This window comes from Puntigrus tetrazona, chromosome 16 (assembly GCF_018831695.1).
Source record: "Puntigrus tetrazona isolate hp1 chromosome 16, ASM1883169v1, whole genome shotgun sequence".
In the NCBI taxonomy this organism is placed as follows: domain Eukaryota; kingdom Metazoa; phylum Chordata; class Actinopteri; order Cypriniformes; family Cyprinidae; genus Puntigrus; species Puntigrus tetrazona.
The window spans coordinates 18,632,949-18,653,627 of record NC_056714.1 but is presented as its reverse complement, the minus strand read 5'-3'; the positions used below and the strand labels follow the sequence as shown (position 1 = coordinate 18,653,627).

At 39.0% G+C, this 20,679-nt stretch overlaps 1 protein-coding gene and 1 long non-coding RNA gene across 2 annotated transcripts; one reads left to right on the top strand and one right to left on the bottom strand.

Annotated features, from left to right (window-relative positions):
* Positions 1-22: 22 nt before the first annotated feature.
* On the bottom strand, positions 23-2,855 carry LOC122360728. The gene is made up of 3 exons (XR_006252834.1): positions 2,478-2,855; positions 1,502-1,701; positions 23-1,377 (listed from the first exon to the last, which is right to left on the bottom strand). It is a non-coding gene; the product is annotated as an uncharacterized LOC122360728 (long non-coding RNA).
* Positions 2,856-10,338: 7,483 nt separating this feature from the next.
* Positions 10,339-20,390, top strand: phf20l1 (PHD finger protein 20 like 1). The gene is given in 25 exon segments (XM_043261385.1): positions 10,339-10,357; positions 11,054-11,199; positions 11,357-11,525; positions 11,761-11,856; positions 12,725-12,809; positions 13,071-13,159; positions 13,614-13,784; positions 13,787-13,844; positions 13,982-14,122; positions 14,288-14,352; positions 14,466-14,691; positions 14,804-14,950; positions 15,098-15,280; positions 15,501-15,560; positions 15,774-16,064; positions 16,143-16,325; positions 16,430-16,486; positions 16,567-16,668; positions 16,814-16,954; positions 17,126-17,310; positions 17,505-17,604; positions 17,706-17,901; positions 18,259-18,502; positions 18,579-18,744; positions 19,034-20,390. Coding segments are annotated over 24 exon segments (3,381 nt in total). The 5' UTR covers positions 10,339-10,357; positions 11,054-11,116; the 3' UTR covers positions 19,177-20,390.
* The last annotated feature ends 289 nt before the right edge of the window (positions 20,391-20,679 follow it).

Below are 20,679 nucleotides of genomic sequence, written 5' to 3'. Positions count from 1 at the left end.
TTTCTCATTTGTAACACAGTAGTGAACAATAAGTGATGGTTTAAATGATTTTTATTGAAAACTACTCTGTCTACATCCTCCGTTAATGAAGATCTTTCATGAGTGATAAGTAACCTTTGACCAGAATCGTCCATTTCCACTTGTTACTCTTCAAGTTCTTCGGTTCCTGCTGCTTGGTGGCAACACTTTATACGAGTAGGTGCACACACCTCAGATCCAGCATGTTTAAAGCATGTTTGCAAGACCTTTTAAAGCATTTGACAAAAATCGAAAAAAAAAATTGCTTTTCAGTGTTGTCAAAAGGTATAAAAACTAAACTGCTGACTTTTGTGTGATGCAAGAGAAATTCATAACATCTCCATATCTTTCTTAGTAAACTCTTTTTGATAAGCTCTGGTTGTGAAATCTGACTTTCTAGTGTTTCAAAAGACTGTAAAATAGACACTTGGATAGCACTATAAATGAGTGGCAAAATACTACAATCTGAGTGACGAAAGAAAGATATACAGAGGACGTAATATGCTGTGTTTTATATAAGGACCAAGCTGTTAAAAAATATTTCTTCTATATTGAAGCATCAAATCAAAAGAAAAATGTTGTTAACTCATCTCTTGCCGTTTTAAACTTGCCAAGTCAACACAAGGGCGAATAAATTATGTATTAACTGATAGTTGGATTTAATTCCTGAGAAAACTGTAGGATTTGTGTTTGCTTTAAGTTCAAGAAGTCACCAGTTCATGAAGTTCCCTAATTTTTTTATCAGATTATGACTCAGTATACAGTTAAGTAACGTGGTTGTTTTTTTATTTTATTTTGCCATTTAATTGAAAGACTATATAAAGATTTTATATAATTTAAAGTGAAAGTAGTTCAAAAACAGAATTAAGTATGACCTTATTGAAAATGACAGGAAGTGGTTTGTTTCTCTACATGACAGTTGCTAAAGTAAAAACATGCAATATGACACAGTTTCATTAAAAAATTGTAAAATATGGTTAGAGTCAGCAGTTTGTAACAAAAAGTTGATTGATTTTGTTGCACAAATACTAATTTTAGCTATGTTACAAGTATAAAAAAATAAAACGTTTTCCCATTTATTCATACTGTATTTAATTATATTAATTTTAAATATGAGGTTTTGAATCGAGAAAAAAATTTTTTACTATAAAAATAAAGTCATGTCCAGTACTAAAAATCATCTCTACTGTGATCCACAATTGTAGAAGCACTGTCAGGAGGGGGCGAAGGGCTCAAATCCACCATTTCTATTTGTTCATTATCAAGTTCTTTGTTTCTTTTTTGTGTGTATTGCCATTTCCTAATTCCCATCCAAATCAGAGGCATTGACATCAGAAGCAGTATGCACAGCCCCACTATCTGAAAAAGTACATTCACAATTTAAAAAAAGAGTATATTAAAACTTAGAGGAAATTATAGAGTAAATATTAAGGAACACACACAGCATAATTGAAAAGCAGCTTCATTTCATAATCACGCTTACCTGAGAATTATTTCGATAGCTAAAAAATGCCATTTGCTTTTCTGTGGTGTTGTCAGCTGTGACTAAAGGCTGACACCAGGTTGTTGAAGCAGTTATATCCGTGTGAACCGTCAGTCCTTCCCATGAAGTCTTTGCGCAGGCGAAGTATTGTCCATCAAAAAACAGCAACATGATCCAGAGAATGGCTGGAGTGAGACAAACTAAAGCGCAGTGCAAACAGCTTGAATAATTGCTAATTTGTGAGCTCTGAATATAAAACAAAAGTGCAAAAGAGAACAGAGCTGGAACTACAAAATATGCTGTCGAAAACAGTATATTCAGCTTTGGGTTACAAGGGCATGCAAAGTCTATCTCCACAAGTTGCTCAAGTCCAAGCATCACAAAGCCGATAATGAAATTTGAATATAAAGGACTCTTCTTCACCATGTTTTTCAAGCGTCCTATCCATTCCACCTTGCTCATTTTCAGTGTTAAAAAGGGAGAAATGTGTACTGACTACTATGCAAATTGGTCACTGACTGTTTTTTATGCTGAGCGTACAGCGATGAATTTGTTATACGCCTCTTTCAGGGTCTCGTTTAGTGAGGTAAGCCTCCATCTAAACTTGCTGTGTGATACTGACCTTTATTCTGTGGTTAGTTGGCACATTACTTCCTTTAATAACAGTCAATGTACAGCTGTAAATATATTTTAGTGTCTTAAGTGATTCCTGTCTGAGTCACGGTGCAACATGCAGTGTTATATTATAAAAAGCCATGAATCCTGCAAGAAAACGGGATTGACTGGCTTTAATGGATGCATAGGGTCAATATAATGGGAATCATATTTCTGCAAACCAGGCCTCTGAACACATCACTGAGAGGGTGAGTACACAGGGTGAGAACAGATGAAGAATTACAGGGCCTTAAAAAATGATTCATAATGCACTTAAAGGAATAGTACACCCAAAATGAAAATACTGTCATCATTTGCTTACCTTTAAGTAGTTTAAAGTCTGTATGAATTTCTTTGTCCTGCCGAACACAAAGGAAGATATTTAGAAGAAAATGTGTTGGCTGCTTTGTTTCACCATTGACTTCCATAGTATTTCTTTCCTACTATTGAAGTCAGTGGTGACCCAAAAGAGCCTGGTTACTAACTTTGTCAAAATATCTTCCTTCATCCAGATTTAGAGCTATTCAATGATGAGTAAATGATGACAGTATTTTTGTTTTTGAGTGAACTATTCCTTTAAGTTTACATCTCGGTTGTTTTTAATTATCCACTGACATTATAGATGCTTCAGACTTTTTGCACAATAAATACATTTAATAAAACTACAATAAATAAAATACACCAAAAGTATACCTAACACTTACTGTTTTCATGCTCTCTTTAAACTGTTTTTCTGTTTTTGTGCATGTGTCTTATTTATTTATTTTTTAATTTAAGTTGCGCAATCCTGTCTTTTCCGCTTTCCATTTGCCAGCAGAACAGCACAACCTCTGGATTCAGAACTTTAGCACAGTTAAAGAACTCTAAACCAATCTGTTGTACTAAAATTGTGCAATCCTGCTCTTTCCCAAAAACTTTGCCTGGACATGCCGTGTTTGTTCAGTTGACCTCAGCAGTAAAGCACGCATTTCGAAAAAGGGGAAGATCACAGACTCAGAACAGTATAAAAAAGAGCTCTGAGACAAACCCTCAGACACAGAAGCTTTAGTTTGCTGTAAATCATGATGTCCTTCAAGACTGCACTGGGTCTACTTCTCCTGGCCATGGTGGCCATGGTGGCTGAATCCTCATGGGGCAACGGTACGTTTACTTATTTTTGTTTATTTTTTAAATATTAATTTAAAATAATAATATATACTTTTTTTTTTAAACTTGTTTTCAGCTTAAACTGTTTTAATGTTAGCCCTGGCGCACATCTGATCTGTTTTCCATTATGTTAATCTCTTCAGGGAACGGAAACTCTTACAGTTATGACATTTCCAAAATGTCTGATCTGACGAAGCTATACAACTCCAAAGTATTTAAGGCAGAGAGGATGACCAGGCCTCTAGAGGGGATGTCATTCCAAATAGGCAAACTTAGCCACTCTGGAGTCAGGTATACATCAAGATGTGATCCACATTTTTTTCTTTCATTTCATTTATTTTGTGTTGTATTCATCATAGTGAATACATCACGTTTGAATGAGTGAGTGTTTTGAATCTAATGCATTTTGTCCGGTGGTTTTACTTTTAGAGTGACTATAGCAGACGGCTCTAAATGGCTGGTCCATAAAGGAGACGGCTATGGCATCTCATCCCAAACTGTTGTTGTGGCTGCCCGTCATATGGCCAATAACTGGAAGGCAAGTATTTTTGCAATTTTGCTGTAGCTTGAAAATAAGGATCAGTATTTTATCATTGTAATAAAGTCTAAAGCCTTATTTAACACATGATTCATTCTTAGTTTCACTTTACTTTATCATTTTGTTCATTTATTCTCTTTCTTTTCTGACAGATTGTTGAGACAAAAAATTTTGGTGGGAGCAAGACAGTGTCTGACTTTGTTAAAGCTGGAGGAACAGACTACAAACTTTTGTTTGATAACTGCCATGATGCAGCTGGCAGGATGATGGATGGTTAAATTCACGACAATTATTTTATATGTTATATGTGAAGAAAGCATCACTAATCCGTTTGTTTTTTAAATACACATGATAATGCATTCTTTACTGTTACACTGCTGTGTTTATTAAATATTTTTGGTGTTTAAATTGATTGAATATTAGTAATGTTTTGGAATTTAGATGACTATCAAAACTAATGAAATATGAACTCTCAAATGAAAGTGTGTTATAGCTGTATATTAGATTAACCAGCTGTAGGTGATTAAGCTGTAGAACAGAGGTTTTTTGCTTACGTTATATTTCATACTGATTTCAAATACAGTTTGGACACTATCATTGTGACTAGACTGGTTGGGTTAAAAAAAGTTGATCAAGCTGACACCTAGTATAATACATAATATCTTTAGTATTATTAAAATTCTAAAGAAAATGTTGCAAAATATGTTTAGTTATAGGTAGAATAGTATATTTTGCTCCAACATTTTAATGTATTATTACTCGCCTGCATGCTTGAATGCTTTTTGTACACCTTTACTTCACTTTCCATCTTTCCATTTGCCAGCAAAACAACACAAATTTAGAAATTCTTTACTTGTGTAGACCTATGACAAACTCTTAGGATTGAAGCGTAAAGATTTTGTTTGTTGAGCTAAAAACATTGTTAAATAACGGTACTATATAAAATATATATTTTAAATATATAAATATATTTTGTCTAGAAGTGATGTGTTGTTTGTACTGAAACTGAAATATCTGAACAAAGGTGGATAGATAATATTAAATAATCAAATAAGTTTGCCAAACAGGTTGTCTAAATAGACCCTGACTAATAATTACACTTACTACACCCTACCTCACCTATTATCCCATGCACTTTGTGTCAACAGCATTTATCATCATTTGCACTTCATGCAGGCTACAAGCATTTACAAAGTAAATGTATTTTTCTTTACATAGCAATTCATTTTGTTGACTGACACAAATAAAACCATTGTTTTCCGAGGGAGTTGGTTCACAACACTGTGCAGTCCGGCTCTTTTCCAAAGCACTGCCTCTGCACGCAATGTTTCTTTAGATCAATTAGCATGAATTCGGCTTTTTAAGGGTTAATCCCATGCAAGTATAAAATGCACTGGTAACGAAATCCCATTAGACTCTCAAGAGCTTCAGTTTGCTATGAACCATGTCCTTCTTCCATGTCCTTCTCCTGGCTGTGTTGGCCATGGTAGCTGAATCCTCCTCATTGGGCAAAGGTACATTTAAAAAATTTGTGATTGTAGATTTTGTAATCTAAGGTTTGTTTTTCTGTATCAGTTTGTTTAAAAGTTTGAAACGGTGCAGAGAATTATTTATTTTCTTTACTTTATACTTCATACTTTATATTGAGTGGAGTGAGTGTTGTGTATGTTTTCTGCTGGTCTTGTATTTAAAGTGACTCTGGAAGACAACTCTAAATGGTTGATCCATAAGGGGGACGACTTTGGCAAATCATCCCAGACCGTTATTGTGGATGGCCTTCATATGAGCAGTAATTGGAAGGCATGCATTTATTGATGAGAATACATTAAAATATTAGGATGATACAGCAATGACATAAATATATTTAATGCCTTTTTATTTTTATTTATTTTTTTGACTTAACAGCTTAAAGAACAAAAAAATTTCTGTGTCTGATTTTGTAATTGCTGGAGGAGCGGAGTACAAGCTTTTGTTTGACAACTGCCATGATGACAACATGCCAACATGACTCTTCACTACTCTGGTGTTGCCCGCAGTGAGAGGCGGCAGGCTGGTGTGGGCTTGCTCATAGCTCCCCAACTTAGCCGCCATGTGTTGGAGTTTAACCCGGTGGACGAGAGGGTCGCCTCCCTGCGACTTCAGGTTGGGGGGAGGACTCTCACTGTCATTTGTGCCTATGGGCCGAATGGCAGTGTAGAGTACCCGGCCTTCTTGGAGTCCTTGGGAGGGGTGCTGGAAAGTGCTCCAACCGGGGACTCTATCGTCCTGCTGAGGGACTTCAACGCTCACGTTGGTGATGCTAGTGACACCCGGAGGGGCGTGATTGGGAGGAACGGCCCCCCCGATCTAAACCTGAGTGGTGTTCTGTTGTTGGAATTCTGTGCTAGTCACGGTCTGTCCATAACGAACACCATGTTCAAGCATAAGGGTGTCCACCAGTACACGTGGCATCAGGACACCCTAGGGCAGAGGTCGATGATCGACTTTGTGGTTGTATCATCTGATCTCCGGCCGCATGTCTTGGACACTCGGGTGAAGAGAGGGGCGGAGCTGTCAACTGATCACCACCTGGTGGTGAGTTGGATCCGTTGGCGGGGGAGGAGGCCAGACATACTTGGCAGGCCCAAACGTACCGTGAGGGTCTGTTGGGAACGTTTGGCAGAGACCCCTGTCAGGGAGATCTTCAACTCCCGCCTCCGGCAGAACTTTGACCGGATCCCGAGGGAGGCTGGAGACATTGAGTCCGAGTGGACTATGTTCTCTACCTCTTTGGTCGACGCAGCCGTCCAGAGCTGTGGCTGTAAAGTCTCTGGTGCATGTCGTGGCGGCAACCCCCGAACCCGATGGTGGACACTGGAAGTAAGGGATGCCGTCAAGCTGAAGAAGGAGTCCTATTGGGCCTGGTTGGCTCGTGGGACTCCTGAGGCAGCTGACATGTACCAGTGGGCCAAGCGGACCGCTGCCCGGGTGGTTGTGCAGGCAAAAACTCGGGTCTGGGAGGAGTTCGGGGAGGCCATGGAAAATGACTATTGGACGGCCTCAAAGAGGTTCTGGCAAACCATCCGACGCCTCAGAAAAGGGAAGCAGTGCCCTGCCAACACCGTATACAGTGCTGGTGGGAACCTGCTAACCTAGACTGGGGATATTGTCGGGCGGTGGAAGGAATACTTTGAGGTACCTCCTCAATTCTGCCAACACGTCTTCCACTGAGGGAGCAGAGGCCGGGGACCCGGGGGGGGACTTGACCATCACCCTGGCTGAGGTCACTGAGGTTGTTGAGAAGCTCCTCGGTGGCAAGGCACCAGGGGTGGACGAGATCCGCCCGGAGTACCTCAGGTCTCTGGATGTTGTAGGGCTGTCTTGGCTGACACGCCTCTGCAGCATCGCGTGGACACAGGGGAAAGTACCTCTGGACTGGCAGACCGGGGTGGTGGTTCCTCTTTTTAAGAAGGGGGACCGGAGGGTGTGCTCCAACTATAGGGGGATCACACTTCTCAGCCTCCCTGGGAAAGTCTATGCCAGGGTACTGGAGAGGAGAATCTGTCCGATAGTTGAACCTCAGCTTCAAGAGGAACAATGTAGGTTTCGTCCTGGACGTGGAACACTGGACCAGCTCTATACCCTCTTCAGGATGCTGGAGGGTTCCTGGGAGTTTGCCCAACCAGTCTACATGTGTTTTGTGGATTTGGAGAAGGCATTCGACCGGGTTCCTCGTGGTGTCCTGTGGGGGGTGCTCTGGGAATATGGGGTAAGGGGCCCTTTGCTAAGGGCTGTCCGATCACTGTATGATCAGAGCAGGAGCTTGGTTCGCATTGCCGGCATTAAGTCAGACTTGTTTCCAGTGCATGTTGGAATCCGACAGGGCTGCCCTTTGTCAGTCGGGGGCCGGAGGGGGTCTGGTTTGGTGACCACAGGATAGCTTCTCTGCTTTTTGCTGATGATGTTGTTCTGTTGGCTGCATCTGGCTAAGACCTACAGTGTGTGCTGGGGCGGTTTGCAGCTGAGTGTGAAGCGGCAGGGATGAAAATCAGCACCTCCAAGTCTGAGGCCATGGTCGTCAGTCGGACAAGGGTGGCTTGCCCCCTTCAGGTTGGTGGGGAGCTCCTGCCTCAGGTGGAGGAGTTTAAGTATCTTGGGGTCTTGTTCACGAGTGAGGGAAGGATAGAACGAGAGATTGACAGACGGATCGGTGCAGCTTCTGCAGTAATGCGGTTGCTGTACTGGTCTGTCATGGTGAAGACGGAGCTGAGCCGCAAGGCGAAGCTCTCGATTTACCGGTCGATCTTCGTTCCTACTCTCACCTATGGTCATGAGCTTTGGGTCATGACCGAAAGGATGAGATCCCGGATACAAGTGGCCGAAATGAGTTTCCTCCGTAGGGTGGCTGGGCGCTCCCTTAGAGATAGGGTGAGGAGTTCAGTCACTCGGGAGGAGCTCGGAGTAGACCCGCTGCTCCTCCACATCGAGAGAGGCCAGCTGAGGTGGCTCGGGCATCTGTTCCGGATGCCTCCCGGATGCCTCCCAAGGGAGGTGTTCCGGGCATGTCCCACCGGGAGGAGGCCCCGGGGAAGACCTAGGACACGCTGGAGGGAATATGTCTTTCAGCTGGCCTGGGAGCGCCTCGGTGTTCCCCCAGAAGAGCTGGAGGAAGTGTCTGGGGAGAGGGAAGTCTGGGCGTCCCTGCTTAGACTGTTGCCCCCGCGACCCGGCCCCCGGATAAGCGGAAGAAAAAAAAGAAGAAGAAGACTTAACAGCTTAAAGAACAAAAAAATTTTCCGTGTCTGATTTTGTAATTGCTGGAGGAGCGGAGTAGGAGCTTTTGTTTGACAACTGCCATGATGCAGCCAAACGAATTATGAATGGGTTAAATGACAGATGAATGATGAATGATTAAATTTGCTATAATGCTGACACATGCTAGGACTGTTTGTTATTGTTGTTTTCCATGCCCCATGTGTTCTGTGTCTGCCCTACGTTTAATTGTCTTATGGTGCTCAGGTGTGTCAAGTTAATTAATTTACTTTGTACCATATAAGTTCCTGTTTGTTCTGTCAAATCTTGTCAATGTATATGTGTGATTCCTGTTTGCCTGCATTCTTGTTCCATTGTGGATTAATAAAGACTATTAAATGTGATCCTCTTTGTCGTGTCCCCACCATGACAAATCTTAACTTATCTGCAACTGTGCTTTAAATGACTTTCATGAATTTTACTTCAATTTTCTTTTATTAGTCTGATAAAAAATTATGCTGAATTTAAATGTATTATAGCCTTAGTCATTTTCTGAATTTATTTAATTGAAAACAGCAACTTTAAATGTTTCAAACATGTATGTAATGTCCTTCACTTTATTCTGCAAAATGGCAAAGACTGGGGAATATTTAAGAATATGTAAGAGAGAGAAGATGCCCTCATTCAGAAAAGTTTTTAATTTACCTTTAAATTATAAATTATGATTTAGATCTGAATATGTTTGCAGGGTAATGCATCAGCTAATGTGTTATTAAGAAAGATAAATAGAAACATTTAATTTATCAGAATGATAATTCAGTCCTCACATATATAAACTATATTTTACCATTATTCAAACGTGGCAAGAAGCCCTTGGAAATCTATACTTAAAATGTATAAATTATTTGTATATAAAAAATATCATTTTAACATGTAAATATATCATTAATATAGAAAAAATGTGACCTATTAAATATTTTTACTATAAATTATTTTAAAACATTACATTTATTACACAAATTCCTTAATTAGCAAACAGGCTAGACACAAAACCTTTTCATGCTGACTTACAAATGCTGACATTAAGATGAAATGACAAAAAGAAGAACATTTGATGTGTGGGCTACAGCTAAGATTTTGTCCTATACATAACCCAAATAAAAGAATTATAGTGGGGTAAGTCTTGTCCCATCTGAACTGCATTTTCTGGATAAGGGAGGCATGCATGTGTTTATGCGTTTGAAGTTGTACCAATCCATGTTAATAACCTATATCAGAATCCATAAAACGACATTTGGCGCTGTAGCAGACATGGCCTAAACAAGCTTGAGTAAATGGGTTCTGTCTCTTTTACGACAAAAACAAACAAAAGACAAAGCGTCTGGTTATAGGTCACGTCACGTGTCAGTCTGTGGCGCTCGTGCCTGCAGGCATTTTGTGCGTCACAAACGTGCGCGCGCACGCACGTCCAGTTTGGGTAAAAGTAACTGAGCTGGAATGAATACAATACACTATAGGAATTAATTGCTATTCTCTAAATGAATTTTCAAAGGTAAATGTTTATGTCACGCGTATAGCGGTCATGAGAAAGCAACTGTCATTCTTCGAGTAGTTTTAAGAAAGATAAAAACTGGCCTGTCATTTTTTATCTCCTTTTTGCACATAGTTTTATCCCCTCGGAACGGTTTAGCTAGTCAGCTGGTACAGCATTAGCTGCTTGGCTAGCTCTGCTGTGCTAACTGGACAATGGGAGGTTTGACTTGAAGTTTCAACTTTAAAACGATGAGGTGTATTATTTTTGATCACGGGTTTAGTGACTCTTTAAGGAAAGACTTGACAATTATATTCATACTGCAGGAAATTTGAGAAACTCGTTAGCCAGTACCTAGCATTAGCAAGCTATGATAATCCAGTGAAAAGAGTCAGCTACCCTCTTTTCATATATTTTTCTCCCTTCAAATTGCTTCTATGTCTTTTAGAAGGTTGGGTTTTCCTTACAGGATAACTAGTTTTTAACATGTCGATTTAAATTGTGCGCTAGTCTGTCATAAGTGTAGTACAGTAGCTGCTAGCTTAGTTAGCCACTGTTCTGTCTGAACGCCTTTTTTCTATAAACTTTGATGTGTTTACTTGATTTCTGTTGTTTGCATTTAACAGTAATAGCTCGTGACATGTTAACGTGCGCAAACGTTAGAAAAATATCTGAAGATGTCTCTATATATTAGTGTATCAGAATACAGTAGGTTGCTCAAAGGCCTGTTTTTAGGGTACATTTTGCAAGCTGGTAAAATAGTTGAGCATATGTTCCTTAGTCAGCTTGAATGAAACCGTGCATGTTTATTGGTACATTTACAAATACTACCTATGCAAATGCAAAGCATGTTGTAGAAGTGAAATGTTTGCCTGTTTTACAGTAAAGTTGGTATAAATGATGTGTTTGTTTATGTGATATAGCTCATATCATCATTCCTTTTTGTTCATAGGTCCGTCCACAGGACGAGAGAGCATTTGTGTCTTGAGAAAGACCTGGTAAGAGTACACTCAAAATGAGCAAGAAACCTCCAAATCGACCAGGGATCTCTTTTGAGGTTGGCGCCAGGGTTGAGGCCCAGGACTACCTGCAAAAATGGTAAGAGTTAATTTTGAAAAACCCAGTACAATCACTACTCCTAGGAAATTGTTTGTTAAACCAGAGGGTGTTAAACTGTGCTGTGAAAAATGTATATAGTGTAAAAATGTTTTTTTTTCTTGTAAACCGTGATCTATGTTGAATGGTTTCTTTGCAGGTATCCTTCCCGTATCGAAAAGATTGATTACGATGAGGGGAAAATGCTTGTGCATTTTGACCGTTGGAGCCATAGGTACGATGAATGGATTCTCTGGGACAGCAACAGACTTCGACCATTAGAGAGACCAGCGCTCCGCAAAGAGGGTCTCAAAGAAGAGGAGGTGTCTGTATGTTTGCAGTACTTTTTCTTTTCAGATATGTTTATGGTCTGAAATGTCTAGGATGACATGGCAAGCATGAGAAATGCAGGGAACTTTGTTGGCTGTTAGCGTATCTGTGTAGAGTGAAGCTGCTAAAATAAACTATTGACGTTTTCAGCCACTCAGATGAAATGAAAGAAAATCTCATTTGGTAATCAGATGAGTGATTGATTAATTCTTGTCTTACAAACGTTTCTGCCAGGAGAGACTCAGCGAGATGAGAGCATCTCGCCTTCGTGAGCTTCCTGGAAGTACAGAGAGCACAGAGGACCAAAAAGACTTACCCCAGCAGAGACAAGTACATACCTCAATTGCCCATCTACCTTGATCTGGCTCTCTCAAACTGCTTGTCCCATCATTGTTTGGGTTTTCCTCCATCTACATAGTTGAAACCTTTTAATGTTTTTCTTTGGGCTGCAAGCAATCATCCATTAAAAAAAATACGTAGACCTTTGTGACTTTCATTTAAAGAGGTTTTGTTACACTTACTCTTCCGTCCAGAAGTTTGATTTTGGTAAGGTTTTGTCTAGTTTTTGAACGAACTGTCTTGTGCCCATCCATTATTCAGTCAAATTAATTTAATAAAATTCAAACAAGTGATGCTATGAAATATCATTTAATTATTCCTGTGGCAGCACTTCTCAAGAAACATTTTTGTTGCCATCAGTGTTGAAAACAGTTTTGATGTTTAATAGTTTTATGGAATCAGTGGGCTTTTTTTCAGATTTTTTTTGTTGAATGGAAATCTCAAAATGACAGTTTTTATTTGAAATATGTTCTTTAAAACAAAGTAAAAAAAAATCTTACTGACTACAAACTTTTGAAATGTAGTATATTTAGAGAAAGATTTACTTTTAGAATATATAAAGTACAAAAATATAATTAATAATCTATGTACAGTTGAAGCTTTGTGGTTTTCTGGAATTGGACTTTAACTAGTATTTTAACTTATCTGTGTGGTTCTTAAATGACTATAATCAGCTTGGTAGGTGCTACATGAAATAGTCAGAGGTTTGCAGTGTGTTCATCACAGTTTGTTCTGCTCTAACCATTCACTTTTATGATCACAGCACATCCCACATCTTCAATACAGGATTGGTTGAATGTTTGGGTTATAATGAATGTAATTAATTGCATGTTTATTTTGTTTTTTAATGCATTTTTAGGAATTAAGAGATGGTGAGGAGGTGCTTGCCCGATGGACAGATTGCCGCTACTATCCTGCCAAGATTGAAAGTATCAACAAGGAAGGTAGGATCCACCTTTCTGATGCTTCGGGCCAGAACTATCCTTTTTCTGTCAGTTTGCAATTAAAAAGTTAACCGTACTTATCATTCAGTTAAAATTAATCAGGCTTTCTTTGGTTTAGTGTAGCTAATGATTGTTCTTAAATGCTGTTTATTTTGAGAAGGATAGGATTTAGATTTAACAGGTTTAACAGAAACTTTAAAATTGTTTTGAATCAAATCTAAAAGGTCAAGAACGTGTTCATTCTTACTTTGTTTACTATAGGCACATACACTGTACAATTTTATGATGGAGTCATTCGCTGCGTGAAAAGAATCCATATCAAGTCCATGCCAGAAGATGCAAAAGGACAAGTAAGTTTATTAAAGTGACTTCAACAAGTCCTCATCAGTTCCTTTTTTTAACAAATAGGTTCTCGTAAAGCTTAAGAGATTTTTTTTTTTCACAGCTTTATCATTTTAAACATGTTTTATAGTTAATTGTATATTTCAGTGTGGCCCTCTATAGTATTGTTCTTGACCTCTTCCTCTCTTTCAGAAGGTAAAATGCATGGGGTCAATCCTGAATAATATTTGAAGACACAAGCAGCTGGTCCACACAGCTTACAGTTGCGTCTTTGTGCCAGTCAGACAGCTCAGGGATGCCAAATCACTTTATTCTACCTCCTCAGTTACCTTTATTACATTATTAATAGCTTTTTTGTTTGTTTGTTTGTTTTAAATTTTTTTTGCATGTTAGACATGGTCAGGTATGTTTGTGACTGGTCCCTGTCATTTGTGACTGATAGTGTATTGGTTTGTGTTCAAGCAGGACTGGATCGCTCTGGTGAAGGCTGCTTCAGCTGCAGCCAAGAATAAAGGAGGAAACAGGCCACGTACCAGCGCCAACAGCAACAAAGACCGAGAGGACAGGAGGGAACAGCGGTCGGATGAAGAGCATGAGGATGACGATGACGACGGTGATGACGATGGCACGCGAAAGACGGCGGCGATGATGATGTTGATGTTGATGAAGATGAGAGTGAACCAGAGAAACTCGGTATGTGTCCAATGATTTTCTGAAATATTTACCGTAAGTTCATGCCCACTGATCTGTGTTCAGTTATGTCTTTCATAAACCGTTGGAGCACTTTGTTCATATCGATCAGCCACATCCATTTATTTCCTACATTACAGCAGTTCCAGCAGAACTGGACTCAGCTGAGGAAGACAGTAAGCTGGCTGCTGAGGAGCTTGAACCTGCTACCGCAAAGAGGAGAAGCAAAAGACAAGGCAACTTGTGCAGCGGTAAAAGGACACGTCTCAGCAAAGGGGCAGGTAAACATCATAGGTTTATAAAATGTTGTGGACAATACGGGCCTTAGAGTAAAAAATGTTCTAAATTCATCTTTAATAGTAAGAATCTTCATGCCTTCAGTATTTCACTAATCAGCAGACAATAGTGATTATGATGTTTGTGTGTGATATTCCTTTCTAATTAAGGATGTGCTGACACCGAGTCTGAATGCAAAGCAGAGTCAAAAGAGCTTCCAGTGACATTACAGCAGGTAAAAATAAAAAGTGACATACTGTGATCTTTCAACGTTGTGATCACTTTTGAACACACACACACACACACACACACACACACTCATGTTATGTTTACTTCTCCACCCTTTAGAAAGCGTCAGGTGCTGAGGCTAGTCCAGCTGATGAAAGTTCCCAGTCTGTTATTTGTCAAAAACCCCCAGCATCCCTCTCTAGCCCATCCCTGTGCAAGGCTCGTGCTAGAAGACTCAAACATGACTCGGGAGAGTCCACCGCTAGCAATCAGAACACAACCACAGCCCCTGAACCCAGCCCTTCACCCAGTTCGACACACACCCTCCCAGACAGTACACACACAGGTAGGTAGCGTTTATGCGTTGTCAGAAGGTACAACAAACTCATCAGCAGCAAAAAAAAATAAAAAAATAATTATTAGAGGTGAAAGTAATATGCACGTCTGTTTTTGCACAGCCACTACCAACTCCCCTCAAAGAAGGAGGCGATCTCAGCGTCTAGCAACAAGCTCTGATCAAGCTTATCCCTCTTCACCACACATGAAGGATTCTAGCATTCACCTTCCTCCACCTCCTCCTCCTCCAGATGACTCTCAAAAAGCTGGTGAAAGCATTTATTTGAAATGCAAATTGTAACATAAATCACTTGTCAATTTTGATCAATTTATTGCTTTACTGAATAAAATCTATTAAAAAAAAAAAAAACCTGATGTGTAAGTCATGTATGTTATTTTATGTATTTTTTTTTTAGTTGAAGACAGCAGCACTGCAGTTAAAACAGAAGCTGCTCCACAAAAGCCAGCTTCAGGAAGTCCATCCACAGCTCCTCCCACTAGCACTGCTCAATCACCAATCAGTGAGAAGGACAAAATGACTGAAGTGTTGTCTAGTAATCAAACAACACTTGAAGGGAACTCACCTTCTGTACTGACAGGTTGGTTGGCCATAAAATTGAATGCCTTTATTGTGTTTCTGCATGAACCTGTTGAAGTACACTTTGTGTTTCGTTAATATAATAAACAGCAAAGTTATATACCAGGATATATTGAAAATATCAACAGTAGATTGTGTAATGTTCATGGTTGTATTGGTGTTGCTACTGACCTTTTGTGATATGTAAAATACTGTGTATTATCTTCTTATTTTATGTTTAGCTCCATGTCAGAAAGTTCCTTCCAGGACTCCTAAAGCCAACAAACACGCCAGAGAGCCAAGTATGAATCATCACTTGTCCTTTACTCGCTTCAGACACACACACTCAAAATATATATATATATATATATATATATATATATATGTGTGTGTGTGTGTGTATATATACACAAAAATACATTTTATATATTATATTCAAAAAAAAAAAAGTTATATATAATCTATATGTATATAAACAAAGGTTTCCCTCTTTTTTTCTTTTTTTTTTCCTCCAGTTATTAACACCAAGAAGTCAGATGATCCCACTGCTCCTAATGAGTCTTTAATAGACCTGGACCATAATAAATTTAAATGTAAAGTCCCTGGTTGCTCTAAAGCATTCCGGAAAGCAAAACTGCTGGACTATCACCTGAAGTACTATCATAACACTGAGAAAGAAATGGACAGCGAGGTCTGCTCACCAGAAAGGGTGGGCCGAACCAGGGCCACGTCTGCTTCCATGCCTACAAGCACCTTGTCAGATATGCCAGATAACAAGAGGCGCAGGACCGTCTCTACTTCTTCCTGTAGGTTGTGATTTGTCAGGGTAATTTCAGTTAAATGGCCAAGTTGCACACTTAAACTGAATTATCTTCCTCTCTTAGCTCTGTCCTCTCAGGGCTTCATGCTTCAAATGGACAGCTCTGGCTGTGTGAGGCCTCCAAAGTTCTGTAAGAAGAAACGTTCTTCTGCTTCTATTAGTTCAGACAGTACAGAGGTCTCACTACCACCTCCCAACTTTGATAATCTCCACGACAAGATTATCAAGAAGGAAAAGCACCTAGATGGTGAGCTATTTCTGTAGATTTTAAAGATGATGAATGGAGTTCTTCCTTTTTTCCATTTTTATCTTATGAATGTCTATTTATTTATGTTTATTTATTGTCTTTAGGACTTTGTATAAAGACAGAGCGGAAATTTAAACTGGAGGATAAATGTCAGTTGTTTGGTGAGTTTACTGACTGTTTTCAATTTTACATATTTAAACCAAGAAGTTTTCATCATGTCTTGTATTTCTTTTCTCTGTAGCGAAAAAGAGGGATAAAGACAGAAGGGACAGGAAAGAGAAGGACATTTTCCGAATTAAACAGAAGAAAAAGAAAAAAAAGAAGAAGAAATCAAAACTGCACTGTAAGCTAAGTTTTATGTTTGCCTTGTTTTCAGAGGTCTTTTTACTTTTATCAGTTTTAACTTTCTTAAATGGTCTAATATCACTTAACTTATCTATTTGATGTTTGAAATGAGAAGGTCATATTATTCTCACCTTTGTTCTAAGGTTACTCGGACCTGGATGAGATGTCGTTGGCTTATTTGGATAGGCCGTCTTCCCCAATACATCGTTCTTCCTCTAGTGCCTTCAAGCACAGCACCTTCCAATACCCTCGTGCCATATTATCTGTTGACCTCACTGGGGAGAGTAAGTCTTTCAATTGATTTACAGCTTTCTGTAGCGGCTTTCAAATAATGGTATCATTTTAGCTGTAGCTTCCAGCCATTAAAATTTGCTGTGTTCTGTTCATATGGTGTCACTGACGTGTTGTGCTGTTGAACCTCATTTTATGTCCTACTTCCTTTTCCTATCTCCTAGACCTATCAGACATCGACTTCCTGGAAGACTCTACCACTGAGAGTTTGCTGTTCAGTGGAGATGAGTATAACCAGGATCTGGACTCCATCACTATGGAAGACTTCCAGGATGAGGAAGATGATGGTGCCGATGAAATTGTTCGTTGCATCTGTGAGATGGATGAAGAAAACGGCTTTATGATTCAGGTAGGTTTACTCTTACAAAATGCTACCTGATGAACTTTGAAACTAGTTTTTATAGTTTGTTAATATAAATTTTCATGAAAGAAACATCTCAAGAGTTTCATCTCAAAGACCTTTCAGGTGTCCTTGACCTGAATCTGCTGACTTGAAAATTGCAAATAATAATATTGTTTGATATTATCTTCCTGTCTTTACAGTGTGAGGAGTGTATGTGCTGGCAGCACAGTGTGTGTATGGGACTTTTGGAGGACAGCATCCCTGATCACTACATATGTTACATCTGCAGAGACCCTCCAGGTAACAATCCAGCAGGGTTTAGTAACTTTATCGTCAACTTAATGGAAATTATATTTATGTACAGTTTTTAAAAGTTTTTAATGAACTTTGCTCATTTTCAGGTCAGAGGTGGAGCGCTAAATACCGCCATGATAAAGACTGGCTCCAAAAGGGCCACATGTATGGTCTGTCCTTCCTCACAGAGAACTACTCTCATCAGAACGCCAAGAAGATCGTGTCCACTCACCAACTGCTGGCTGATGTTTACAGTGTTAAAAACTTGCTCCATGGACTTCAGCTGAAGATGGATATTTTACAGTAAGAGGCGTCTTTACTTTCTAGAAACATATTAGAAACATACTATTTTGGATATAATTATGTTCTTAATATTTATTTAATATATATTAAAACAATTATTGTTGTATTATATATTTAATTAGACACCATTTTCACACCATCTTAAAGTCTAGCAAACATATTGAAAGCATTTCTTTCCTTATTAATATTACACTTATATTGTTGAAAAAAAAATGCCCAAAGTACTCGGATAATTTGTATAACAATGGTTGAGCTTTTCAGGCTTTTTAGGTTTTAAATTTAATGTCTGATAGACGACTGTAAAAGAACAGATGCAGGCACAATTATGCACTTCTATTTATTTATTTATTTTTTAAGAAACAAACACAACCCAAGTTTGCACTTGTGGGCCCGGTCTTGGGTGAATTCTGATGAGGACCAACCTATGGGTGGCGTTCCAGACTGCCTACATTTCAAAGAGCACCTCAACCAGAACTCAAGCCCTCAAACTTATATTACAAGTGAGCACAGCTACCAGAAACCTCCCGGTACAGGCCTCGAACACACAAGGGATGAGCAGGGGATGCAAACGGCATCTCAGTTTAACCGAAAGGAGGAAGAGGTAATTAAAGGAGGAAGAGCACATGAATGTGAAAAAGTAAACAGATTTTGCAATTAGTGCGCTTTGTTTTGTGTAGGTGAGCAGTGCCATTGCTCTGTCTGGCTGTGTGAATGACAGCAATATGGGCTCCGTGGAGCAGGCCAGGAACTGTCTGCAATGGCAGATGAACCTGCTTACACACATAGAGGATGTGCAGAACCAGCTGTCTGGCCGTATGGACCTCATCGAGAAAGAGCTTGATGGTAAGGGGAAGAAACGTGGAAAGTGCCATTATAGAGTCTAAACTATATTTATTGACACATGACCAGGGCTGGTTGAATTTGTTTTACGTGGTATCACAGAAGAATACCACCATGTGCTTCATTTGAAGTTAAATGTCTTGCTCATGAACACAATTGTCATGGTTAACTATGCTTTGTGAGGATTTAACCAGAAACCTTTTGTTTACTTTTGCAACGAATATCACATAAGCAGTGGTGTCTTTTGATATTTTGTTAAGGTTTGATTTCCTTTGTCTCTGTCTGTATGAAGTGCTTGAGAGTTGGTTGGACTTCACGGGAGAATTGGAGCCCCCTGAACCTCTGGCCCGACTTCCACAGCTCAAGTGCCGTATCAAACAGCTTTTGATGGACCTGGGAAAAGTTCAGCAGATGAGCACCCTCTGCTCTGTGTGATACACACTTTATAGTGTGTGTTATGAGCTTCTAACGAAACCTCACGTTTCTTCACACACAACTACGTGTCTGAGAAGGTTTATTCAACGTGATTCTCCTGTTCAGTAGATGTGCATTTTGTGAAGTAAAACGTTGGCCGTCGCCAAATATGAAATAAGGAAAATGCACACGTAATGTGTGAAACGGGAAGAAGTGGGTGTGTTCATGTTAAGTCTAAAAGCATATCTGCTTAAAGTTGTTGTTCTCCAAAATAGGACGAGCTCATAATGGCAGATTAATTCTTTCACATGATAACAGAAGGGATTATCTATTTTATAAAAATACCTGCAGAGGTCACAACACATATAAATGTAAGTTTTAATTTAAGTTACTTTTTTCCATCTGTTAGGTGCCCAAAGCAATCCAGTCGGTATTTCCACTCTGTGAGCTTAAGGAAATATGAACTTGACTGAAGAGGGTAACTGATAGCAGACTGTTCATTAATATTTGAGGAAAAAAATCTGGTTATAAAAGTTCTCACCACTTAAAAAGTCACTTTAAAGTGCCAAGAAAACAGGCCAATGTGGTCTGTTTTTTTTTTCTCCCAGACACAAATTTCAGGATTTACATGTTTTTGAATGTTTCATTTTAGACCGGGATTGGGCTCATTCGGGGTCTGATACACTGGCACTAAAGGTACACAATGCCAACAAGCTCATTAGACCAAGACCTAGATAGTTTTCGTACAACAACTCGTCTAATACTTTAGCATGTTTCTATACAGTCTTGATGGATGCTGTAGCAAATTACCGGAAAACAAGCTACTCTAACTTTATCCAGGATGTCCAGAGATAGGTGACTCTTCTCACTAATGTCTGTTTATCATGTTGATACTTTGAGAGTTGCTACCGTGAAGTAAGCTAATCCTGAGATGGATGTAAATGCATATATTGAAACCATTTTGTTCATTTTTTTTTTCTTTGAAAAATGTATATACAGTTTTTATAACTGTAAGGAAAAACGACAACAAAAAAACTAAGGCATAAGAGGATAATACTTGAAAATGCCAGTTTGATCTCAATTTCTATTAATCTGTACAAAGAGTGTTTTAGAATTTAGATTTAAAACTTGAAGTTTCTTTTGATGAGAAATACCAGCTGTACATTTAAAGAGTTTATTTAAAGACCTGATGTAATTATCTGTATGTACAACTTCATTAAAAAATATTCTCAACATTTATGTATGGTCATTATTTACGCTTACTTCATGCATTAATGTAAATAAATTTTTTATTTCTTCAAATGTCTCTCCAGAGTAGCTTCCTCCACATAAGTATGGGGGATAAAAATAAGAAGTAACGTCACGGCTCTGTTTGTCTTTGTTGGAAGCGCTTCAGATGACTGATATTTGCTAGTTCTTAAAGTGCTCTCAAGAGTTCAAGCTTGGCTGCTCACTTTATGAAGTCCACCAGGTACTCTTACCAAGTTGAAGAGGTTTGTGTTTTGATAGATAAATCCGTAAAAT